General features: G+C 46.9%; 1 protein-coding gene and 1 long non-coding RNA gene across 2 annotated transcripts in view; one reads left to right on the forward strand and one right to left on the reverse strand.

The window, feature by feature from the left end:
- The window catches only part of SIM1 (SIM bHLH transcription factor 1), a 51,033-nt gene extending 27,966 nt beyond the window's left edge, over nt 1–23,067 (reverse strand). The window contains exons 1-8 of the mRNA XM_064412793.1: nt 22,687–23,067; nt 12,593–12,675; nt 11,515–11,604; nt 11,290–11,398; nt 11,101–11,186; nt 9,754–9,953; nt 9,548–9,654; nt 8,521–8,668 (exon numbers count right to left, since the gene is read on the reverse strand). Of these exons, the coding sequence (XP_064268863.1) occupies nt 8,521–8,668; nt 9,548–9,654; nt 9,754–9,953; nt 11,101–11,186; nt 11,290–11,398; nt 11,515–11,604; nt 12,593–12,675; nt 22,687–22,861 (998 nt within the window). The 5' untranslated portion in view covers nt 22,862–23,067. The remainder of the gene's footprint in view (nt 1–8,520; nt 8,669–9,547; nt 9,655–9,753; nt 9,954–11,100; nt 11,187–11,289; nt 11,399–11,514; nt 11,605–12,592; nt 12,676–22,686) is intronic.
- Nucleotides 9,255–10,878, forward strand: LOC135296435 (uncharacterized). The gene is made up of 2 exons (XR_010358547.1): nt 9,255–9,932; nt 10,513–10,878. It is a non-coding gene; the product is annotated as an uncharacterized LOC135296435 (long non-coding RNA).
- Nucleotides 23,068–23,550: the final 483 nt, after the last annotated feature.

A 23,550-nucleotide genomic window follows, 5' to 3' on the forward strand; every position in this document is an offset into this window, starting at 1 on the left:
ACTAAGCAGAGACACTCTTATTGTTCCCATAAAACTGTCCACAGCAGCATTCATGCAGATCAACTCCACTGCCAACCTACAACCGTCCTCCAACCAACACTACAGCTGATCTGCAGCTGAAGGAACTGAACACTTGCTTTTGTTAGGGCAGAGTCCAGCACATCACATTGTAGGAGATTTGCTGTGCTTGTGGTGGCCACTGCTGTAGCCCACACAGAGCTACTCAAGAGAGTCACACTGTGCAAAAAATGCTGTGCACCTTCTCTCCTATTGCTTTCTTGAACTCACTGGATAGCACCACAGATGCCCCAGCTGCATGCTCCCACATTACACCATTGTAGTGACACCAACAAGCAGTTTTCTTTGGTGAATCCGTACACCCACTGCTGTTTTTCACAACCAGAGAGCACTAAAGAGGCTGATTTTCTTTTGAAAGATAACTGTTTAACTATTCTTCCAGAAGCTTAGGATCAACAAAATTATTTTGCAGCCAAACACCATTCAGAAGTCTGGCTGCAAAGGAGAGGATGCTATCAGGTTATTTATCTCCAAATCCAGTGTTTCTGGGAGCAAATACTCCATTGAGATAGGTCTCATGAAGCAGTCATTAAAGGTTATTGTTTTGTTCTGTGTGCAAAACAGTCTTTGGAAACAGCCAGAGAAAAATAGCATGCAATGCCTTTGGATGGATTTCAGCAATGCAGAGCCTAAGTCAGAGAGTTTTCTACAGCAGCAGCCCAGGCTACCAGCTGCCAAACATAGTACAGAGACAATCAAAGCTACAGGCTACTTGGAACAGTGAGCCTCCAGGGCAAGTTCGCTTGTCCCTGACAGCACACATGTAAGAGCATTGAATGCTGGATAGGTTTAAAGGTCTCTACTCTAGGTTATGTCAAAATATCTGCACAATGCTATGGGTATAGCCAGACTTTAGCTAGCCAGGCATTTAAGTTTCCATAGCTGCACTGAAGCTTCTGCAGATAATAGCTGTTATTTTCAACATTGCTGTCCCCAAGATTTATACATAGTGGTTTGTAGCTGAAAAACTACGGCTGTTCTCTATTAGGCCCCAATTCAACACAGTAACAAAATGCGTCCTTCAAGCTATCTCTGTTTGGCAAAGCCAAGGAATATTCTTATTTCTACGTGTGTGCCTAAGGGGCTTTTTATTTCAAAACTGAATTCACCAGGATATAATTGTGCACTGAAAGTTATGTCTAAGAACTTTTGAAGCCTGATGTTTGCTCAAGTTCTTTAGTAAATCAGGACTTCTGCAATTTAATTGAACTAAGTGGATGATAACAAAAGACAACAACAGGAATAAATCATCTAACTGTGTTAAAGATCATGAGATTGACTCCAGACTTTAGCCATCCCAAGCCTTCCGAAGGGTCAGACGCTCTACCCTTGCTCACACAGAGCAGTGCCTGCCTCCATAAATAGTGTCATCAAAGTGAAAGGGGCTGCCTCTGAAGTAACCCACTGAGTACGAACATATGTGCTGGAGCCTGGCCCACACTGTAAAGTACAAAAGAGAGGTGAGGGAAGGAGAATTAGATTTCAAACAGACACTTGCCACCGTTGAACGGACAAAGGAGATTTATTTGTTAACACTTAATTTAGGCTGTGTCAAAATGCCACATTTGCGTACAAATTAAAACCTAGCAAGAACAACATAATGTAGTGGGAAGATCTTCCTTCAGAAACAGTTTAGTAACTTATCACACCTGTTGCACCTCATGATAATTACAGTGAAACAACGTGGGAATGGCAGCAGTGCTAAGATGCAGCACAGAGCAACAAGAGCAAACATGCAACAGATTAAGGAAACAGAAGCAGAGCTAGTAAAATTGTAAGCCTACTTAAGGAACATACTGCTTTTATGAGAGCAGGAGCCAGTTCTGCATCCGGTTTTATGCAGAGTATTAAGAGGGTGGGAGCATGGAGGGGAATCCTTTGATAGAAGTGGACTGCTTGGCATGTCTCTTCTGCACATCCACTAACACAGTCCATAGACAAGATGCAAATGTGGTGTAGTAAAACCAGCAGACACTCTTCCAGCTGCCTCTTCAGTTCTCTGAACTATCACAGAGCAGTGAATATAACCCTTAACTCCATGGTTCACTATCTCCTCTGCTCTGCCACACAGAAGGACCACTGAGACACCCCCAAAAGGCATTGGAGCACCCAGCTGATGGCATGATGTTCACAAGCCACATTTATGCCATTCAGATTGCAGAAGGACAGAGTTGGGATAAAGTATGAACAACCTCTCTAGCAAGAACAGCTGTGCCACAGTGTACAGTCCAATGCTTCCATATAAAGTAAAATCTGTGGCAGTTTACCTTAAACCATAAACCATGGCATTTTAGGAAAAAGAGTCCCTGGAGCAAGCCCTGTACCTTTCATCAGTGGAGTGAGGCAGACAGCTGGAGATAGTAATTGTTTCAGCCACTGAATGTGTCTCAGCCCCAGACAAACATTTTACAAGATCTGTAACTCAGTATTTGAGAGGAGGGTGTTTCCAAAGGCCTGGAGCAGCCCACACTGAATGGGGAAATGATGAAGTGGAAAGCATTTGAAGTCACTCTTCTTCCTTGGAATAAAGACACTTTCTTGCAACCTTGAATTTCATGCCATGTGAGACTCTCAGCATGCATGCATTTAAACTAACAACTGGAGGGATTTTTTCCATAGGTCTGACCTGCAATCCTTTAATCCTTACTCTAGCAAATAAAATTCTTCACATGAACAGTGGCTCTCAGCTCTGGCCCACAGTTTTAGTGCCTTGGCCATTACAGTCACCTGGTTTAAATACAAGCATAGAAATTTGGAGTGAATTAAACAAATAGTAGCTGAGAAAGCCCCTACATGAACAAAGAACTGCAGAAATGTATTGTGGACACCTGGAAAAGCCTGTCTCCTATTTGCAAGAAATATAGAAACAATGTTCCAGGGAGACAAGTCTGTAATAAAAACTAATGGTGAACAAACAGAATACTGCACTGAGTAGTTCAAGAGAAGTCCTTTTATTTTTTTTTCTTTGAGACATATGCTCCCCAAGCATTTTGATTTATTAAAACAATTTATCTTTTTTTTTTTTTTTTTTTTTTTACATTGCTATTCAAATCATGGGAATGATGGTAGGCTTTCCAGTCTTAGGAAAAGCACATTGCAGATTAAACAGAAAAAATAGGACCTAGTTCTGTGCACTACTAGGCAAGTGGCAAAAGTTCCCATTAATACAGACAAATATAAAAGAAAAGCAGCAGGTCAAATTTGTTGCTACTATTTACAACTATTTAAGAAAGAACCCCAAATATTGTCCAGGTGAACTCACTAAGCCATATCTCTAGTATTTAAGTTGATGACTAAGCTTACTCATGCAACTAATTACACTTATAGTGTGAGGAAGGGTAACTTCCCCAGGGCATTCCCTGTCCTACCTACTCCATCACTCACTTGAGAACAAGTATCTACCTACGACTAAGGAAAGAACTCTGTGGGAATTCCAAATGTGTCAATTTGAGAGAAACATTCAAGAAGGGGAGGCCCACACTGTGGGTGTGGAAATAGAGTTTGTGAATTCTCCCACTGTCTAGAAGAGACAGAGGTGAGAGCTGATGTACAAGAGACAGGACAAAAAGAGGATTTCTATGAAAAATGATGAAAATATATAACTGTAACTGTCCACAAATATGCGGAGAGCTTTTTCACATGAAACACAAAATTCCCTAAAGCCCACTTAATATGCCAGGAAGGACATATGCCAGGACATTTTTGAAGTCTGAGCCATCACACATAAAGATAGCACCTTTCTTATACCATCATTTCAAATCTGGTAGTACACAAAATTATGGATAGTATTAATAAGAACTTAAAGATTAAGTATGTAGATACAATTAATGGTTAATTTATTCTAAATTGTATTTATCACATTGTTGGGTAAAACATTTGTCAATAAGGCAGTTATTTGTGAAATAATTGTTCAAATAAATTGCATTCAATTTGTGCTTCTAATCAGCCAGTTACACAATGTAACATGAAGAGGTCAACTGAAACCATATCAAATACATGATGTATCATTAGAAAAGAGATTAGTCACAATTATGTACCTAATCCATGTTATCTGTATATGACACCACTATTGCTATTCTTTTAAATGCTAAAGGACAATAAAATGTATGTAGGAAAGCTTCTCTAGCTTTCTCTGGGGACAAATTATTATAATATTTGCTCATGCTCAGAAAGTCAAAGGGTTTGGACTTTACATTATCCATTTGTTTGAAGGAAGGTTGTTTGCAATCTAAATATAAACTTAATTTCAGCACTTTCTCTCTCTATTCATTGACTCATACTTGAGTCCATTTGTGTGATAAACATGCACAGCTAATAATCAATGTTATGGTGTCTGTGTGTACAGAACAAATAAGAAAAGAAACAAATATTCCATGTCTATACTCACATATCCAAAACAGAATATAATAAAGACCAAATATATGTGCTCTAAGGAAGAGTCCTTAAAGGTCATTTATATGAATTTTTGATACACTGCTATTACACAGAAAAAAATCACTTTCCATTGCCACCATGCATATTAATTTCAGTATATATACTTACGACAAACATTTTTTCTCAAACCTAGCATTCATGTTCTCAAAACTTGGGATTTATGGAAAATTAAAATCACCTCTTTTTAATTTTCTTAACTGGGCTTTTTTGCGTAAACTCCTTCTCATTCTTTTTTTCTTTTCATCATCACTCTTACCCAGGGGAGCTGGGAAGCTGCAAGGTAGAGATTCTTGTTCTTCCTGCCCAGCCTGCACTGAAACTGCTCCAGACCATTTTGACTCTTATGATATTCAGTATCTACTCTTTTCTAAAACAGAGAACTCGGATTCCTCTCAGTAGTGAGAAAAAGCTCCCTATTCCATGACGAAACCAAAAAAAATGAGAAATCCTGGGGTTTTACCTGCGTGAAGAATTACTGTGTGAGAGGTCCAGGGACTTAGCAGGTCAAAAACTTGCACTACATCTTCCAAAACTTATGACCCCTTATGATTTGCCCTCCAAAAAGACCAGAATTTCCTATATTCAGATGATTTTTCAGCAGGAGTCATCCCACCTTTCAAGTTCTATCCTGCAACCGCAAATGTGTGGGATTGTGATTCTGTTATTTCAAAACTCAAAAGCACTAATTTGCACCTCTTTTGCTTTCTCCTCATCTTAAACATGCAAGAGTCCATATGAAAAGATTTGTATTTCTCTTTTGTAAGCAGATTTTTCTCTGCTGGGTTTATAAGATGACCTGGCTGCAGTGAGTACACCTACTCCTGTTCCTCCACCAGGAGCTGCATCAGGGGCTCTGCCACACACACACTGCCAAGTGGGAAAAATACAGGAGAGCAAACACAGACTGCTCATCTCAGCCTCTCTTGGTTTGCTGGAAAAATCCAATGTCATCCTTAAAGAACAGCAGTCTCTATTTATACTGGCATAAAATATATTGTACACTTGCAGATTTTGAGTGCTACAGGACCTCTGCCCAGCCCTCCTGCAGGAGAGCCTACTTCATACCAGAGGAAAACCACAAGTCCCTGTAACCTTACATATTCCTCTATATTTTCCCCACCTGCCTTCCCCATTTGAGTGATACTGCTAACTCTGAATAGCTCATTAAGACAATTAAGCCTGGTAGGAGTTCAGCATCCCCCTAGCCAACTCTGCCACCATCAGCCTTTCCCTAACAATTCCCTCCTCCTCAAGTTGTCTGTTTCGGAGGCTGACTTCATCTCAGTTTTTTAAAACCAGATTTTCTCTGCTTACAGTCACCTGGCAAATGGCAGGGCCTGTTCTTCCCATATATTTTCTGAATGGCCCGCTAGCCCAAGAAGAATAATGATAATTATGATGATGATGATGATGATAATTATCTAATCATTTAGTGGAAGCTACACCCATTTCTTGGAGGCAGAGCAGCAGTTTCAGCAGTGGCAGCCCTGCTGCAGAAGTAAGCAGAATGCGATTTCTTCTGCAGCACCCTAATGAAGTGCCAGACAGGCTCGATGAGACCTCAAGGACCTGAGCATATCAAAACTAGATTTTTACGCAGTGGCAGTGTCTACACTGCAGCTGTCAGCAGGACATGGCAGTTGCTGCAGCCAGTGCTGGACCTCCCAACATTCAGCATTCCTACTTTAGCCAGCCTGGCTCCCTCTCTGTCTTCCCACCATCCTTCACACTGGAGGCAATTAAGCCAAGAGTGTAAGGGGAAACTTGGAGATTTACACCAAGGCATAAGGAAGTCGCCCTGTGGTGTAATTTCATTCTCTAAGGGAAATCTTGAAAACACAGGTATAGTCTTCCCACGTCAGTTTGGCTGTTCTGAAAATCCATATACATGCCCCAAAGCATAAAGACTCTGCCTCCACCGAGAAATCAGCTGGAGAGGAGGGCTTGCTATTTTAGGGTACCGCTCCTGAGGGGGAAATCGTCCTCCCTGCAGGGCAGTTTTGGGGGGCGGGGAGGGGAGTGTGAGGCACTCCGAGCGCAGCTCCCAGGCTGCCGGGGGTTCCTGCCGGGGCTGTGGAGCTGTAGGCTCTGGAGCTGCAGGATCTGGAGCTACAGGCTGCCCTCCACAGCCCGGGCCAGCCGGGGGCTGACAGGACACAGGCACACGGTACAGCCTGTCACGCTGTGGGACACAGCTCCGAAGGGTTTGTCTGACCGGCCCCACAAAGGGAACCAGGGCGCTCCCTGCTTGCCGTGCCAGCCTGAAATTCTCGTGCCATGGCAAGCAAGGGACAGACCCTGCCGGATGCCCAGCTGTGCTTTCAGCAGGTCCGCTGGGGTGCTTCATTTCGACTCGGATCATTTGAGGCAGAATTCCGTGATTGATGTTCACGCTTTGGGGATTAAAGAAGAGGGAAACGACTGATAATCTCAAATGAGTGTAGAAAACCGCAGCGTTTCTGGAGCTAAAACCACTCCAACATGCTAGCTGCCTTAGGGTTCCTTGTTTCTTAGCGTTACAATGCACTAACTTCCGTCTTTGCTGCTCCCCGTTCACCCAAAGCAGGTGCTTGGACTTAACTGGGAGGCATAAACCATGAAAAACACAGACAGGGACTGGTATAGGGGAAATAGACATAAAAATGTGCAGAATAGCTAGAGCAGAAGTGATAACATCTCTGCTGATACCCATCCTTACTGAGGAAATGACAAAGTATTACACTGCATACCAAATAAAATAAAATAAATTTTCTTTAAAGGGGAATCGCAGGGTGCTGACCAAAATGTCCATTTTTTTCATGCAGATGCAATGTCCCATCTGAGAGCACGATGCCCATTATCACCTTACATAACAAAGGGATTATGCCCTAGAAGTGCAGGCGCCGTGACCTGCAGCACCTTTCTCACTCCGTCAGGAGCCTTTCCACACATGACCAGAGCCGTAGTCTCCATGGTCTCTGTGGTCTCTCTCTCTTAATTTTGGGAAGCACTCCTGAAACTGGGCTACCAAACCACTCACCACCTGTGCATGCACCAAAGCCGTGATGGCAAGATCATGATGCTGCCATACTTTCTTTTAGGAGAGGGGAGGGTTGGGCCTCTCAGACCCTTCCAATACCTACATTTGTCTCAAGGGGGAAAAAAAAGGCAGCAGAACTGAGGAGTATTCAGTCCCAAGGATCGACGAAGGACTGCCGGGCCCACTGGTGCTACGATTCTAATGAAACATCAGTGCTGCCGGCAACAGCTACTGCCGTGTCCAGAGGGGATAGTAATAACTGCCATGAAAACACTTTAAATAGTCCAGCCGAGCTTCCCTTCCCTCACTGGGCCTCTGTGTTTCAGTACAAGCAGGATAGCTAGGGCACAACCCAGCTATTCCAAAATGCAGGGAGATGTATTGAGATCTATGGTATCTCACCACTTATTCTGTTTTTTTTTTTCCCTACTCAATTTTAATTTTTTTTTTTTTTTTTAAGTTCAACTGACCCTTCTGGTCACCAACTTTCTTTGTGGTTCACTGTAAGGATCGCTCTCCAAGAACAAAAAAGAAATCTCCGAGCTTTGATAGAGACTCTGGATGAAATTAAGAACTTCAAACCCCAGATTTTTGAAAAGAAAAACAGATGTCCTGTTTGTTGAGTATAAATAACTCCGTACGTGGAAGCCTTTTCTTTTACGCCGCATTAAATTTTATTTAATGCTGGGTGCATTTAAACTAAAATAAAAAAAAAAGGAGGGGGGCAGCAAAATATGTGGGTGACAAACCTCTAAATCTTTTCCCCTCCCGAAAGAGAAAGAAACGGGCAGACGGGAAACCCTTCATCTGGATGAAAGCGCTCAGTGTGTTTCCTAGCGGACCTGGCGAGCCCGCCCTGCCCTGGCCAGCGCGGCGGCGGGAGGCGGAGCGGGCCGGGCCCGGGGCAGAGCGGGGCCGCCCGCCGGTGCCCGCCCGGCCCCCGCAGCCCGGAGCGGCCCCCGCAGCCCGGAGCGGCCGGGCTGACTTACGTGAGCACGTAGTTGACGCTGACGATGCAGTGCGGGCGGGAGGAGCGGCTGTTGTGCACGATGGTGGCGTAGCTCTGCACCCACACCCAGCCGCCGTGCTTGGCCAAGAAGCGGTAGTACTTGGTGGTCACTTGTCCTTTCACCAGCACTGCGGGGACAAAGCGAGGACAGCCTCAGCGTGGCTCCCGCCTCTGGTTTGAGCAGCCCCGGGAAGAGGGGCACACTCCCCCCAGAGCCCTGTGGGCGACCAGAGCGGGTAGGAACCTCTTAGAGGCACATGGGGAAGCAGCGGGGACACGGGTGGTGGAGCCCCCAGGCAGGGCTCATCTCACTGCCTGAGATGGTTATCACAGGCTAATAGGGGAGATTGGTAGGGCCGGGGTGTGCGTGTGTGTGGGGTCGGCTACGGCAACCAAACCCCACACACCCCCATCCTGAATATCATCATCGAGATTTTGTTCTATCAATCTGTCTTTGGGTTTTATCACTTCTCGTTATATTCTCCGTAAGGAAACTTAGCTGAAGTTGATATCCTTTCTATTCATCTATGCGTGTATTAATGTCATCACGATATCAAAATAGAATAAAGTACATCTCGCCAAATCAGGCTCACTACTGCAGTCGAAATTAGATACAGGTAAGATTTGCGAGACTTGGTGAAAGTAAAATGCAAGTACTGATATTTCACTGGTGTGGCTTTTTAGAGCAGGAAAAAAAGGGTTTTCCTAACCAGAATTTGAAGAAACAGCGCCTGGGATTTGTGCAGGGCAGTTCTTGTCCTACAACCGAAAGGAGAGGATGGAAAAATAGCCTTTAATTGCCGGTCCCCTACATTTGCCGCCTGCGTCCAGAGCTCAGTCTCTATCTAAACTTGTTTCACTAAAACCTAAAGAAGATTTTTGCTTATTCCGCCCTCCAGAGAGCTGGCTTTTCACGTGCCGACCTAGAGGCAAATCCCAGCAACCCCAAAGTCCTTCTGCAAAGGGATTGGATGGGGGCGGGGTTTTAAACAAGACCATCTCCTTACACAAGTGATGTGCGCAGCGCAGGTGAAAGGTGTCACAGCCATGGACGTGGTGGTAAAGGGTCTTCTCTATCAGGTCCTGGGGCTCGTAACCTGTTAGCTCAGCTACCCTGCAAGAGACATAAGCAGCAAATATGAGTGGGTGAGAGGAGGCCTGGGGAAGAAGGGACGGGCGAAGGGAATAGATTTGGAAATAACTCCAGCTCTACCTGGAATCTAAGAATATGAGCTTCATGTCTAGGCTGGCCCGAAACATGAACATATTGCTGTGGAGCTTGATCTCCGTCACAGCGCTGGGCGGCAGCGAGTGGCCCACGGCGACCAAGCCGACGTTTTGGTAGCAGCCGTCGAAGGGGGACATGTCCAGGCTGTACTGGCGGATCTTCAGGTACCCGCTGCAGTGAATGACCTGCCGGAGACACAGGAAAGCTTGGCGGCTGCTCAGCAGGGGGGAAGGGTGTGCTGAGACAGGTGTCCCTCCCCACGAAGAGGGCCCGGCAATTCCCCCATCCCGGTGCGGCTGCGGGGCTTGCGGGAGCCGCTGACCTGCGGCACCGTCTGGGAGTTTTCTGCGGTTCTATCGGGTTTGAGGTTTTTTTCCCATACTAGAATTCAGCGCAGATCTAAGGCTCATTAGAGTCAACGAGGTTTTTTTTCCCCACTGGCTTAAGTGGTTTTTGGCCCACCTCCTAACTGTGCTTTTATTATTCTTCTGAAAAGGAAAGACGCGGAACTGCCAATCCAGTTACGACTTTGTAATGAAGAGTGTATGCGCGTGAGAAAGGGCTTTCATGTGTGCATATGTCACATGTGTAAGATACGTTTGTTATATAGATGGAGCAGGCGCAAACCATTGCCAAAAAGTACCTTTGATTTAAGAATTTCTCCTAAACGTATCCTTGCAGACAACTGCTGTCTACTTCCACTCTTACTTCTCTATTATTAAGGTGTTTCTTCTTGGAGTCCAGCAGGTGTTCTTGGTCTACGGTACATCGTGACACAACGTCTCCTTGGGTTATGGGTACAACCCTCTCCTCGGCGTTGTGTGGCTGACAAAGCAGCGAGGAGTTACGAGACAGCGCAGGGCTCTCCTTACTGAGGAGCCCCGAGCAGAACCATGTGAAGAACCTTCTCAAAACCCTTGACTGGGAGAGCTACCTCTGCAGCTGACGAATTACCTAATTAAGAAATAAATTAACCCAGGGCTCCGGTTGTGTCGCCTGAAAGCTGTCACAGAGAACATCAGCGGTTGTGTGAGGTTCAGTTCAAAGAGTAAAATAAAAATTTTAAAAAAAAATTAAAAAATAAAAAATATTAAAAGGTCCACAAACAAACATCAAGGGGAGCTCGATTGCTTGGTTTTGGTTTTGTGGTTTGAGCTCTTCAACCTGAAACTCTGAGAGAAATGGACCACATGAAAGAGCCCTGGGCTGGGAAAACCCCCGCGAGAAGAGGTCTCACCCCCTCTTCTTTCCCCATTTTCACAGCCTTCCCGGCACAGGGACACGGGAAGGCTGGTACGGGGGGGAACGGGGAATCTGGCCGCGGGCACGCACCTTGTAGCCCCCGCAGGTGAGGCCCGCGTTCCTCTTGGCCAGGACGCACTTCATCCTCAGGAAAAAGGATCTCTCGATCTCGTACTCTGGGAAGGGGGAAAGGTGGGGTGAGCCACAGGCTCTGCTGGCTCTGCGCGGTCCCCTGCGCGACCGCGGCGGCCGGGCGGGGGCGGGGGCTGTGTGCTTTACCCTGCACGAAGTGCGAGTGATAAGGCTGGTGCGCCGTCAGCACCGCCGTCATCTCGTCATGGTCGGCGGGGTGGATGTACTCGTAAATGCTGTTGCCGGTCAGCTCTACCTGTGAGAGAGGAGGAGGAGGAGTAGGGGGGCTCATCGCCGGCACCGCGCACCCTCTCCTGTCAGTGGCGGGGGTGGTGCGGGCAGGCTCAGGGGAGAGCAGGACCCCCAGCGTACCTGCGACAAGCCCAGGTGCACCGAGGCCGTCTCCGAGATGTACATGATCTTGCCATCCGGAGCCACAACAAAGATGAAACCGTCCAACGTCTGCAGAAAAGGGTAGGGAATAGAAATAAATTAATAGATAGATCCATTAGATACCTGTTCCTCTGATTTATTTTAGCAAACAGGCATTGATGTTCAGGCTCTGATTTTTCAAAAAGTTGGAAGGAAATGGGAAAACCTTGGACAAGGATCCTTCTAAAACTCCTGGACTCCTGAGATACAACCTACTTCTCAGGGGGGTGTAGCTCAAAAGTAACGCAAAGTGCCATGAAAGTATCTAAGAAGAGCTATCTGATGATTAATATGTGAGTCACAGAAATCCCAAATATTTCTATCCTATTTCAAATGTCACCGGGGTTTAGTGCTTGTGTATTTTATAAAGAGAATTTAAGCGATCAAAGAGAATGTAAAACTCTCCACAGTGTAAATAACACAATTTGTCAGGTACATTTCAGCAGGCACAGATGGGACTTCTGGTGTAGCAGGAGCAGAATAGGTCTTCCAAAGGCCACACGATTCCACCAGAAATAGGTGGTGATGGTCATCACTAATATTCTTTAGTATTTCAGAGCGCTGAGAGTTTTCAGTTCTGTCATCCCTGATTTGTGTCCCTGCTAATGTCGGTGATCCCTTCTGTCCCGGACAGCCTCCCCTAACCTGACGCTAGAGCGTCTCCTTGTCACACCACTCTGAGCTTCACAGCATTGATGATATGGGTCACCTTGTTAATAAATTGGGAAATAGTCGTGCTCCTGTATCTCTGGCACCCTGGGACGCACTGTGAATCCCTCTCTGTGGATGTACTGTTAGATGCTTCTGAGGCAAAGGACCCAGAAGGACCAAGCCACCAATAAAACACACGACATTGAATCACGGTGGTTCGAATTTCTGAAGTGGTTCCCCTCCTGCCTACCTTTCTATTAAACACTTGAACGGTTAAAAATTAGTCAAGGTGGCTATTGAAAGCTCAGAAGAGGGAATTATTTCTTTAATCATTAATACCATATGCCTGTCGTTTCCAGACCAGTACCTGCAAAAGATGGGATCCCAGTTCCCGTCCAACATTATCCAGTGGGCTGGTTCTGCTGGAGTGGCCCCAGGCTTCTCCAAGTCCTGTTATTTAAGACAAACAAAAAATAAAAGGAAGGTCAGGAGATGAAAAATTGACTCGTGTGGGCTTGATTGGAGGGAAAAACACTTTTTCCTTGTCTACACTCTAAAACATATATACATACAATCTTTGGAAAACTAGGTGTGACTTCGTTGCAGATAAAAGCCTCTTTTGTGGTTTTTTTTTATTTCCTTTTTCAATATCTAATTCCCCAGAGAGAAAAATACCCGAATACTTATTTTGAGTTAAGGGTGAAGTTAATTTTTAAGACCTAAGTGTAACAGCATGCCAGACCTAAGTGCTTTTCAGTGCTGCTTTAGGCTGCTGGGAACTGTCCTACTTGAACGTCAGGGGAAGAATCCTAACATCACGATTTCTCGTCACTGTCCAACGGTACGGACCGCCCTTCTTCCTGCCCCGTGGAGTCTGCCTCCAGGATTCACCTCTATCCCTTCCATCTCTCCTCCTGCTGCTCCCTCTGCAGGGAGGAGCAATATGCCTCCATAGAGCCCCTTCCAGAAATTAATCTTCCCGAATGTGTCTATGTTTTACACGCGTCTTTTCTCCTATGCAAAGTGAGCAGTAATAAAAACCACGTGGAAGTTACTTCACCGGAGTAAAGCTATTCACGGACGATGACTTTTCACAGTGCTGTTGCTGAAATAATTTAAACGGGTCAGTTAAAACCTTTGAGGCTTGTGCCATGAAATGAGTGTCACTCCGACACGCACAAGCAGTAAGACAGAGTAAAACGGAGGGGAAACCTACAAATCCCGATCGATGCCTGGGGTGCAGGTCGCAAGGGGACCCGAGCCGGCGGGGTGTGCTCACTCCCGCAGTGAGGGTTCGGGAAAGGCAAGACCTCGTTTTCCAGTTATTTCGAGGCAAACAGACGAGGTGCTGACAGCAGGCAGCCACGGGCATCCCTCGCTATTGACCGGCCTCACCCAGGTGTTTGCCGGACCGAGCAAAGCTAACGATTTCCCCCGCGCTGTTTGAGCGGGGCACCCCAGCGCAGCCCCTGCGAGCTCTCCCCACCGCCGTGTGCCCCACTCGTCCCCGCCTTTCCCTTCTTTCTCTCCCTTTCCTCCTCTACCTCTTCACAGCAACTTGTCTCTTCACCGCCCCTACACTTTTCTCCTTCTTCCTTAACTTCATAGCCCTACAGGGGCAGGGGATTCTCTCTGGCCCGTTCCTCAGCCTGCAGCCTCAGCATATAGCAGGTCGCCAGTCAGAAACAGGCTCCTTCCCGTTAATTCCTCCACGCCAATTAAGGAGGAACCAACCTCCAGGATGGAGGATCACCTCCGCCCCCTGTATTCAGGAAGGTGCTGGCAAATCTTACACAGCTTCCAGGAAAAAAGGGTAAAGCCCACGGTATATTTGTTTTTCCCCGAGCTCATCGGAGGTTTCTCTGCTGGGGAGCCAGGATGGCCCTTTAGCGCTGAGCTGGCTCTTTGCCACATCCCCCACCCGGAGGGAAATCTGAGTGACAGGTTTCTTTATTCAAGACTAAATCTGCACTGCCCGCCTATGATTTAAGTTGCTTATTAATCTAAGTTTACGGCTGTAATTATTCTTCTCCTAAAAGGGAAAATAACCCGAGCCCAGCGGGTTAATGAACAGCTCACGGGCGTTGCAGGTTAACCTCCCTGGGGAAGGCGGTTCTTCACGGCGCGCTGAGCTCCTCTATATGTTTCAGGTGGAAACCCCGCGCTGCTGGGCTCTGTCTGCTCATGGTTTATAATTAAACGTTTGCACTTGTCTACCTGAACCGGCTTTTTGAAATCCTGTCACATGAGACGATCCTTTGTGCTGCCCAGATGTTTTCAGTACTTTCAAGTCGGAGACTATTTCTAATCGTTGCCAACCCCAGCCTCTCCCAAATCGACGGCCTCTCCTGATGCCCCTTAAATATTGTTTTTAAAGATTATAAGATAAAGCCCCTTCCACTAATTTTCCCTTCCCCCTCTCCCTCCCCGCCCCCCCCCTCCCCCGTCTATTCTCTTTAACATCCAATTTCCTTTTATCGAGGGGGCAAACTGTGATTTCTTGCACTTGACCTACCGCAGAAAATTCTGCAAATCCTTTGATTGTCTATTTAAAACAAAACAAGGAAATCAGCTCTCCCTTTTGCTCCAGGATTACGCTTGGAAACAAGATCTAAAGATTCTCTTGTAATTTGGAGAGCCAACAGCATAATAGCTTTGGAATAGAAACAAGCAGCTTTGTGAGAAGAAAGATAACTAAATCGTTTTTAGGCAAAGGATTTTCCCAGCTAAAGTGGCCGAAGACAAAGCAAAACATAATCTATTTTGGAAGATTTCCAAGTTATGCCACATTAACCTTAGCAGATAAAATTTGCTTTCTTCCCTGCGGCCCCTCCCCCACCGCGGTCTGGTTTATCATATTTACATAAGTAGCCTTAGAAGGGATGTATCTATTACGGATCTAAGGAGCTAGCGAGCTCACATTTCATTTGGAAATAGAGGGGAAGTTTTACTCTTGCTTAATACTTGATGCATTGTAGAACCATTTCCATTTAAAAACCCCCGACCCACGGATTACCTCCATGGACTGGCTGCATGGGTTTTGTAATTTCCTGAAAATGAGATTTCGATTTATAAAACAAGAAACCAATTAGTAACCAAATGAGGCGAAGTAGATCCACTAAAATTGACCTAATCCCACAGGCACCGTTTAGGTCAGTTCTTGGCGAATGAATGATGAGCAACCGTCTAACATAAGCTCAAGGCATCACCCAGCTGTGTTATTCAAGCAGAAAAATATTTTTTTTAATGGATCGAGCTTTTATTTCAGAATGAATTTGATACTCTTGGCAAAATATGGATTATATGCTCCTGCCTAACAAACTCTTCTTCTTATTTAACAATCTCTTTCACTCGATGAACTTTTTTCCTGAGAAACTATTTGTGCCGCGAAAAATTGTCTGCTGTTGTGAGGGGGGAAGAGAAAGGGAAAAAAAAGAAAATAAGTAAAAAAATAAATTATTTTTTTTAAAGAGAGGAAAAGAAAAGCATTTTATCCAGGTTATCACTCATGGTTACCCAACAGCCTTCACCTATATTGCGCGGAACCTGCGCGGAGCGAGCGTGCTGATTCATCATTTCTCTCAGCACTCTCCAGTGGAAAGCCGCTGTGCTTTCCACATCAGGAAGCATGCCCATCGGTTTCATGGGCTCGCTACACAGGCGGGTCCCTGTGAAATGCCTTCTCCCACGCAGCCGCGCCCACCCCCGGCGCTGAGAGCCGCTCCGCACCGCCAGCCTGTCCCCCAGGCCGGGCGCGCAGCCAGACCTGCCGCGCTGCGCTGCCCGGCTCCTGTCCTTCCTTCCCCTCATCTCTTGATTGATGCAAGCCTTGATGTCGACAGCCAATGGAACCAGGGGCTGGGTGGGCACCGTCCCTACCAGTGGCGATACTGTTTCAAGAAGCTCCTCTGTCCCACGGAAGGGGGAAGAGATCCCTGAATCGTTTCTAATTCGATCTAAGCAAAGACGGAGGAAGGCAGGCGCAGGGAAATGAGAATCCGAGAAGCCAGGGCAGCTCCTTGGCCCCAGTTGATCTCCGGGTTACTTGTCCCTCTGTGAGCATCTGCAGCGCAGAGCCCATCTCGACCCCGTCCTTTGTCTGGCAATAGCAAAGGGGGGCGGGGGTGGCGGTGGGGGTGGGGTGGCCAGAAGATGCAAGCCCTTATCTACTTTGCGCTGATTTGCCGGCTTTTAAAAGCAGTTACTGCGATTTCCCCAGCGGGCTCGCAGTCATGGAACCTCAGCGCAACCCGGATTTACTGTAGCGGGCGACTGGACGTCCCCGTTTAAAAACACTTAGTGGAGAGCCCATCCTGAGCTCCAGACCCGCTTCTTTGGAGGCCAGACCTTGAGGCCAGCTCCCTCCGGGGCCGGGGAGCCCTTGGGTACCACTCCAGGGGTTTGCCCGTGTCTGGAGCACTGCCGGGCGAGGCCCAGGGAAGCTGGCTTGGAGACGAAGCCCCGGAGGCAAGGTGTTCTTTCCTGTTGCTGTGGATGGGCAGAGGGAGAGGCCTGGGGCTCTCCCGGAGCTGTGGGGCAAAGCTGGGGGCCTGCCCGACGGGGCAACTGCAGGGAGTCTTCCCTAAGTCGGGCCCCAGCAGGTCCATAGCGCGTTTCTCATCCAGGAGTTCCTCAAAACTCCCTCTCTGGGCAGCGGCCCCCGCCGCCGCTTTCCCGGGTGTCTCCGCCGCCCACCGGGGGCCGTGGCCCGGGGATGTCTCCGTATGCTTCGGTTTCGCTGCGTTTTCTTTGCCCTTTCAAGAGCCGCTGTACGGTTATTTAACAAGGACGAGCAGCAGCTCGCTCCTCGCCCGCCGGCGCCGAGGGGATGCTGACCCCACAAAGGGCGCGGGATGCGGGACCCCGGTCACCTCCGCCCGGGGCTCGCCCCTTCCGTGCTGGGCAGGACGACGACGAGGCCGGGCACGGGCACGGGCACCGGCTTCGTTCAACCTGCCCAGCAAAGCCTCTCTACAAGGAGGACGAGAATGTCACCTTGGTGAGCGGCTCCTCAAGCAGCACCTTTCCTGCCTCCCACTGCCCCTCGCCGGCGCTGCTGCCGCCGAGGGACAAGCGGGGCACGGGACTTGTTTGGAAAGAGGGAGACAGGGCAGCTCAGTCCCCATCTCCCACACGGTCATTCTCCCTCTCTGTCCAAGGGAAATGACAAACAACAGCTCCGCGAGTCGCGGGAGCAGAACCTGCACGTCCTAGTCACCGGCAAGCCAAAAGGCAACTGGATGTTGTATCGAGGAATTAGCTTGATTCGATTAACCATTTAATTAAATCGTCTGCCGCCAGCACTCCGTTCTGCCATCGCCTAACGCCAGACAGAGCTGATTTCTCAGTTAATTTAACAGGCAGCGGTTAATGATAACTCAAAATCTCGGCCAAATGAGGCTTCTGTGAAGGACTAGGTCGCCGTCGGAGGGTTCAGATGGAATAGAATAAGCTATGCTTAAAAAAAAAAAAAAAAAAAGCTGCTCATTTCCACTGCCTGCGGATGCCATTAGCAAGGTTTTGTAAAGATTTATTATCTCGGTAAATCACGTATTCATTTGAAGTAGAGATAAATTAGCATCCTTATTTCTTTAGAAAAATAATAATAGCAGGGAGGAAAAGCCCTGTTAACTAAACAAACATCCCTGTTAAGAAAATGGTAGTGGAAATAATGCCGAGGCTGTTTCACTATAAAAAGAAAAACCAGAATTTTGGCAAACACGAGGTAGCGGAATTGCGCTTTGAAATGCAAACAAACGGAACCATGTCCAAATCGGAGAGAGGGGGAAAAAGCACCAACTATTATTCGTTTCCCCAGAAGACTCAAATTCAAGTAGCCCTTATTTCAAAGAAATAGGGGAAGGAAGGATTTGCACCAATGCATACGCAGTTTATATGCAAGTTGAAAAATATTGTCCAACGTGAAAACGGTCGTATGTTTCCAAAGGAAATATGATTTTTCCCCTCTCTTCTCATTAAGTATTCATTCTAAAACATAAATCTGTGGGGGTTTTTTTCAACGATCCTGCTAGTAGTTTAGTTCTGCTCTTCACATTTTAAGTTCACATCAAAACTGGAATTAAACCGAGATTCAGCGTGGAGAGTAAACTGCTGCTTAAATGAGAAAAACTTCTGTAAGAAAATAAACATTGAAACCTAATGCTCAATCATTTCCCTTTGCAGCAAGAAAAACAGCATTAAATCACCTATCCACGTGGGAAACGGATTTTTTTTTCCTGTTGATCTCTTCCCCCTTTAAAATAAAACAAGGTTAAGGGTTTCAATATTGAAATGTTAACCATCCTGATTCGGCGAAAGTTTATGTAAACGGAGTCTGCTTTTGTCTCGAAAAGCAAACGCCTCTGCACCAAAACGATCCCTTCCCACTAGGACAAACTGCAAACCCTCCTTTTGCATCTCTGGTCGCGGATGGAGAATAGGGCCTTTAAAATATTCTTAACTAAAAAATAAAAACAAAACTCAAACAAAAATTATTTATTGTACCACCTGGGTTTTTTGTTTGGGTTTTATTAATATTTTTTTTCTCCCTTCCCTTCTGGATACTGCTGAAGATCAGTGAAGAATTACCCCGCTATAGTAACAGCGATCGCATTATTTTTGCAGAAAATTCTTTTAGTCCTTTGACGCCCTGGAGATTTTTCTACCTATTTTTTTATGTCCACATTACTTACCATTAGCGATTTACTGTTAAATTAAAATATTAGTATTTATTTATACTGAACGTTAAATCAGGAGTTAATTAATTAATTAATTCTGCTTGAAAAAACAAACAAACCACCCTTAAAACTCTTCCTTAATGTTCTCAGAAAATCAGCAGATATTCACCCTTTCCAAAGCTGTCTGATCACCAAAAAGCAGTATAGGTCTTATACGTTTTCTCCTCCTGAAGAGAAGTGTTTTAGTACAGAAACGATGCAAGAAACCTACGTCTTGCACATTCGTCCTCGGCAGTTTTAATCTGCTGAAGACCTAATGAAGCGAAATTAGGGGTAGGAAGAACAACCCTCGCGTTTCAATAATTTGTGAGAATTGCACAACCATTACGAGAGAGCGCCCGTAGAAAAATTTCTGCCCGGTTTGTCAAGTTTGTTCAGTGCCACTGCCTTGTGTTTAGATGTCTGGAGGTAAGAAGGAACCCCGCGTGCTTATTTTCTGTGTGACTCTCCTGGCGTTTCACTCCCAGAAAACTCTTGTTTCCAAAATGAACCCGAAATCCACCCACCTTCCTTCTCTATAGAGACCTTTCAGACACAAAAATATGCAGACAAGCGCACACCAATTCTCTCCGCCCTGTCCCCAGCCCCGCGTGTGCGCGGCGATGAGGAGTGTATATCTTTCTGTACGTGGTTATTTACAACCACCTCTATGCAAGCACTCTATGGGCAGATGGAAATTCGCTCTTGTACCGGGGAGAGGGGATATGAGTTACTCTGGAAGTGCAGCTCGCTCTTACGGAGACAACGTTTCTTTACCCTGACTCCTCCAAGATCTCTTTAAATGTGCATGACATTCCGCCGGGCTTCCGAGCCTCCTACTACCCATCTCCAGTGTTTTGGCCAACTCATCGGGTCTGTCCCTATGCATGTATCGCTTTCCTCCCCAGGGAAATACAAGAGAAAGGAACCCCAGTACATGCATCCAACATCCCTGCCCTGCCTCCTCCGTTCGCAAAGACTTGTCCTTTCCGTGCGTCATTTCCCCGGCTGCCACTACCTGTTCTGCTTACCCAGAGAAGCTGTGACTTCTTTTTTTCTTTTTTTTCGTGGGTGGGAGCACTGAAAAACCAAAATAGCCCCCCTCTTCCTTGCCTCCCTACATTCATATGCAGCCTGACAAGTACAAGCACAACCGCAACTCCAGCCCAAGCTGTTCCGCCGCGTTCCCGGAATCCACTGCGTCCCCCGGGGTCCCGGGAAAAATCCCCCGGGCTCGGCTCCCGCACGGCCGGGCACAGGCGCGGCGCCGGAGGCCGCTCGTGGGCGCCTCGCTCGTGTTTAACAGTGGCTCGGGCGAGCGCACGGAAACCCGCGGGGCCGGGGCAGGGGCCGGGGCCGAGCCGGGCCCGCTCCCGCTCCCCGCCTCCTCGGAAGTGCATGGGAGGGAGAGGGAGCCCGCGTGGGACCGCGGGGAAGCCTCCCGGCTCCTTGCCACGTTGCGACTCACGCTCTCGGGCCTTTGCGCCCCGCTGGCAGCGCGGCCCCGGCCGCGGCCCTGCGCAGGGATGCGCGGCTCTGCGCAGGGATGCGCGGCCCCGGGGATGCGCGGCCGGCGGTCTCGCGTGGGTCTGCAGCCCGCTCGGGCCCGGGCCTCCCGCGGCAGCACCTCGGAGGGACGAGCCCTTCCGAGCCTGCTCCCTGCCTTTCTTTCCAACGCGCAGTTCGCCTTTAATGAGGCTGCAAGGGCTCCGCTGCCCCCGAGCCCCGCTCAGCCGCCCCCGCTGCCTCCGCACTCAAATTAGCATCTGCTGCGGCCGGCAGCGGCCCCGGCCCCGGCGCGCTTCGCCACACGGTTCCCCAGGGCATTCAGGCATCCCGCGCTGCCACCGAGGGACGGGGATCAGCTATTCTTCTCTTCCCATGATTACTCACAGCCTACAAGCAACACCATATGCTTCTTCTGATCAAACAACCCGCTACATAGGCAGCAGTAATTGACGAGACCTGCTCGAAATCACGCAGAAAGGTAGCCTACTGAGACCGCAGGAGTTGACAAATCATTGCTAATAATCCTTTTAGGAACATCATGGGCATCAGGGTTTGCAATAGCTTTATTTTTATAAAGTATGCGCTGATAGCATAAAGGACAACTCCGTCTCCTTTGAAACAGAGGATTTTCCCGCATAATGATCTTCAAGGTGGCAGAGCAAATAGAAGAAGAAAGTGGCTTGATGAGGACTTTAATTATTATTTTAAAGGTTTCATTTAACCCCTTCTTTGGTTACAAGTGACTCGATGATATGGAAAGTTGTTTCAAGAAATAATTGTAAAATGCACTGGATTGAAAATTACTGCCGTGGATTTTAGGTATAAACATTCATCCTTAACCTGGGGTGGGGAGTGGGCTGTGAGATTACCTCCCCCGTCCAAATGACTGCCACATTACATATTTATTTTTAAAAGTAGAATTAGTACCAGTAGTCCACACATTTAACCGGGAAAAAATTTAAAACCCCTCAAACCACCAAATCAGACAAAACTACAGCAAAACAAAACTAGGCCATATACACTCTCTGAATTAGCAAAAAATATAGACCAACCGAGTCGAGATACAGCTACAGAAAACTTATGGGGACATAGCTGTATTACCTTGTTTCCTATGTACACTCACTTTTCAACAAATGATGCAGCGAATTTTGTACTAGGTCAGGGGGAAAAAAAACAAAACAAAACAAAAACCTCTTGATACCTTTTGTTTCACACAGACCACAACTCCATCGAGTTGATTTAAATAAAAGTTTTGTGATTTTTAAAAAAAAAAAAATTCCCCTATGTCTTGTAAAATCAATAGAGTGAGAACATGGAAGAACTTTATTCTGACTCTCTTAACTTTGTACTGTTTGTTTTTCTTGGCAGCCGATCTAGAAGACCAAAGACGATAGCTTTAGATCCTGATACTATTTAAAAGCAAGGGACACTTCAGGACGCTTAAGTTCTCTTTTGCTAGACAGGCGGGTCGCTGCTGCCGTGGAAGTCAACGTGAAGTTTACTGCTGCCTGTCGAAGAGAGTCATGTCTAGTCTGGCCCACTGGTTTTGCAGCGCTGGGTGGTCAGGGGCATTGAATATGTCTGGGTGCAAAACTCCTGCTAAAATTTTCCGAGGTCGATTAACGCCCTCAAAGTGCCCTAGTAACCCTCAGAACGGGACACAACACACCCGCACACACGATGCGATTCAGTGTGCTCGACTTGTTTATTTAGCCTGGGTGTGAGCACGCCTGCAAGCGTGTCCTGTACCTGTACACCGCACCTTTCCTCGAGAGCTGAACTAAGGCTTTAGGACTTTGCATAGACTTATGTAAATATTTACCCATATACTAACTGGCCCTCACAGAATTACTATAAATAGGGGTGAATCATGCCCTCTTAGGCCTCGCGTGTGCTTGGTGGGGGGATGAACATTTGACTGAAAGACTGAGGGGAAAAGAAAACCCGGGTTTGCTTTAGCAGAACATGCAGCAGAGCTCAGTGCCTTCAAGTGTTGACAAAAGCACCATAAGTCTCCAACCAAACCTGTCATAGGAGTTAAAAGGGAAAGTATTTACAACAGAGGAAAGTGACAGCGGAGGGCACCCTGTCTCCGAGCACACACCGAAAGATTGACCTCCTTTTTCTTTTCTTTCTTTTTTTTTTTTTTTTTTTTTTTTTTTTTAGTACAAGTGATAAATGACATCTGGATCAGAACGAAAATAGAGGCGAATAGCGAATAGGCATTCCCACCTACCTTCTGGAAAAACCACTCTCATTTTTAAATAGCTGGTAGTGAGTCTGATTATGGATGCTTTGTCCAGCTGAGAGGTGATAGCGGAGGGCAGGGGTAGTAATTTAGCCAGTTCATAAAATTCACTGTTTTCTTTCTCCCGTCTAGTCCGGGCAGCATTTTTGGACTTCTCTTTCATCGTGTTTTTTTCCCGCTTCCTTGCTACAATTTAAACTCCAGAGATTCATCCAAAGGTGGAAGGGAAACTCATCTGCAATTCATCTCTCCGGAGCATCAGGCGGTGATTCTGAGCGCGGCCATTACTCAGAAAACCGTTCTGTTGTGTAAATGCAAACAAACATTGAAGAGTGAGGTGTTCTTAAAAAAAAAAAAAAAAAAAAAGAAAAGAAAAAAGAAAAAGAAAAAAAAAGTAAATATACTCTGAAAAGCAGAGTCAATTAGATGGGAAAGGCAATTATCCAATGCAGCTCAGCACTCCAAACAACTGCATAAAAAAAAAAAAAAAAAAAAAAAAAAAAGAGCTAGAAAATTGAGGCATCAGGCAGCAACCAAACGATGTATTTCTGGCCTTTTTTCCTACTCATGGCGGGCAGCATAGCTCCTCGGAAGAGGGTCATAGTAATCCCGTTTTTTCCCGTGATTCGTTGTCAATCCGAGGGCCGAAGAAACGCACGGCCGCGGGCTGCCTCCCAGGACGCTGGGTGACTTCGCCGGAGCCTCTTTCTGTGAAGACAAGAGCAGTCCTGGAGTGAGAGAGCCGGTACACGGCGCCGCAGCGGAGCCGCGAGAAATAATAATCAACAACCAGCCGCCGGCGGGTGTAGTATTTTCTCCCACCAGAGGGGAAAGAAAAAAAAAAAGTGTATT

The sequence above is a fragment of the Passer domesticus genome, chromosome 3 (assembly GCF_036417665.1).
Source record: "Passer domesticus isolate bPasDom1 chromosome 3, bPasDom1.hap1, whole genome shotgun sequence".
Taxonomy (NCBI): domain Eukaryota; kingdom Metazoa; phylum Chordata; class Aves; order Passeriformes; family Passeridae; genus Passer; species Passer domesticus.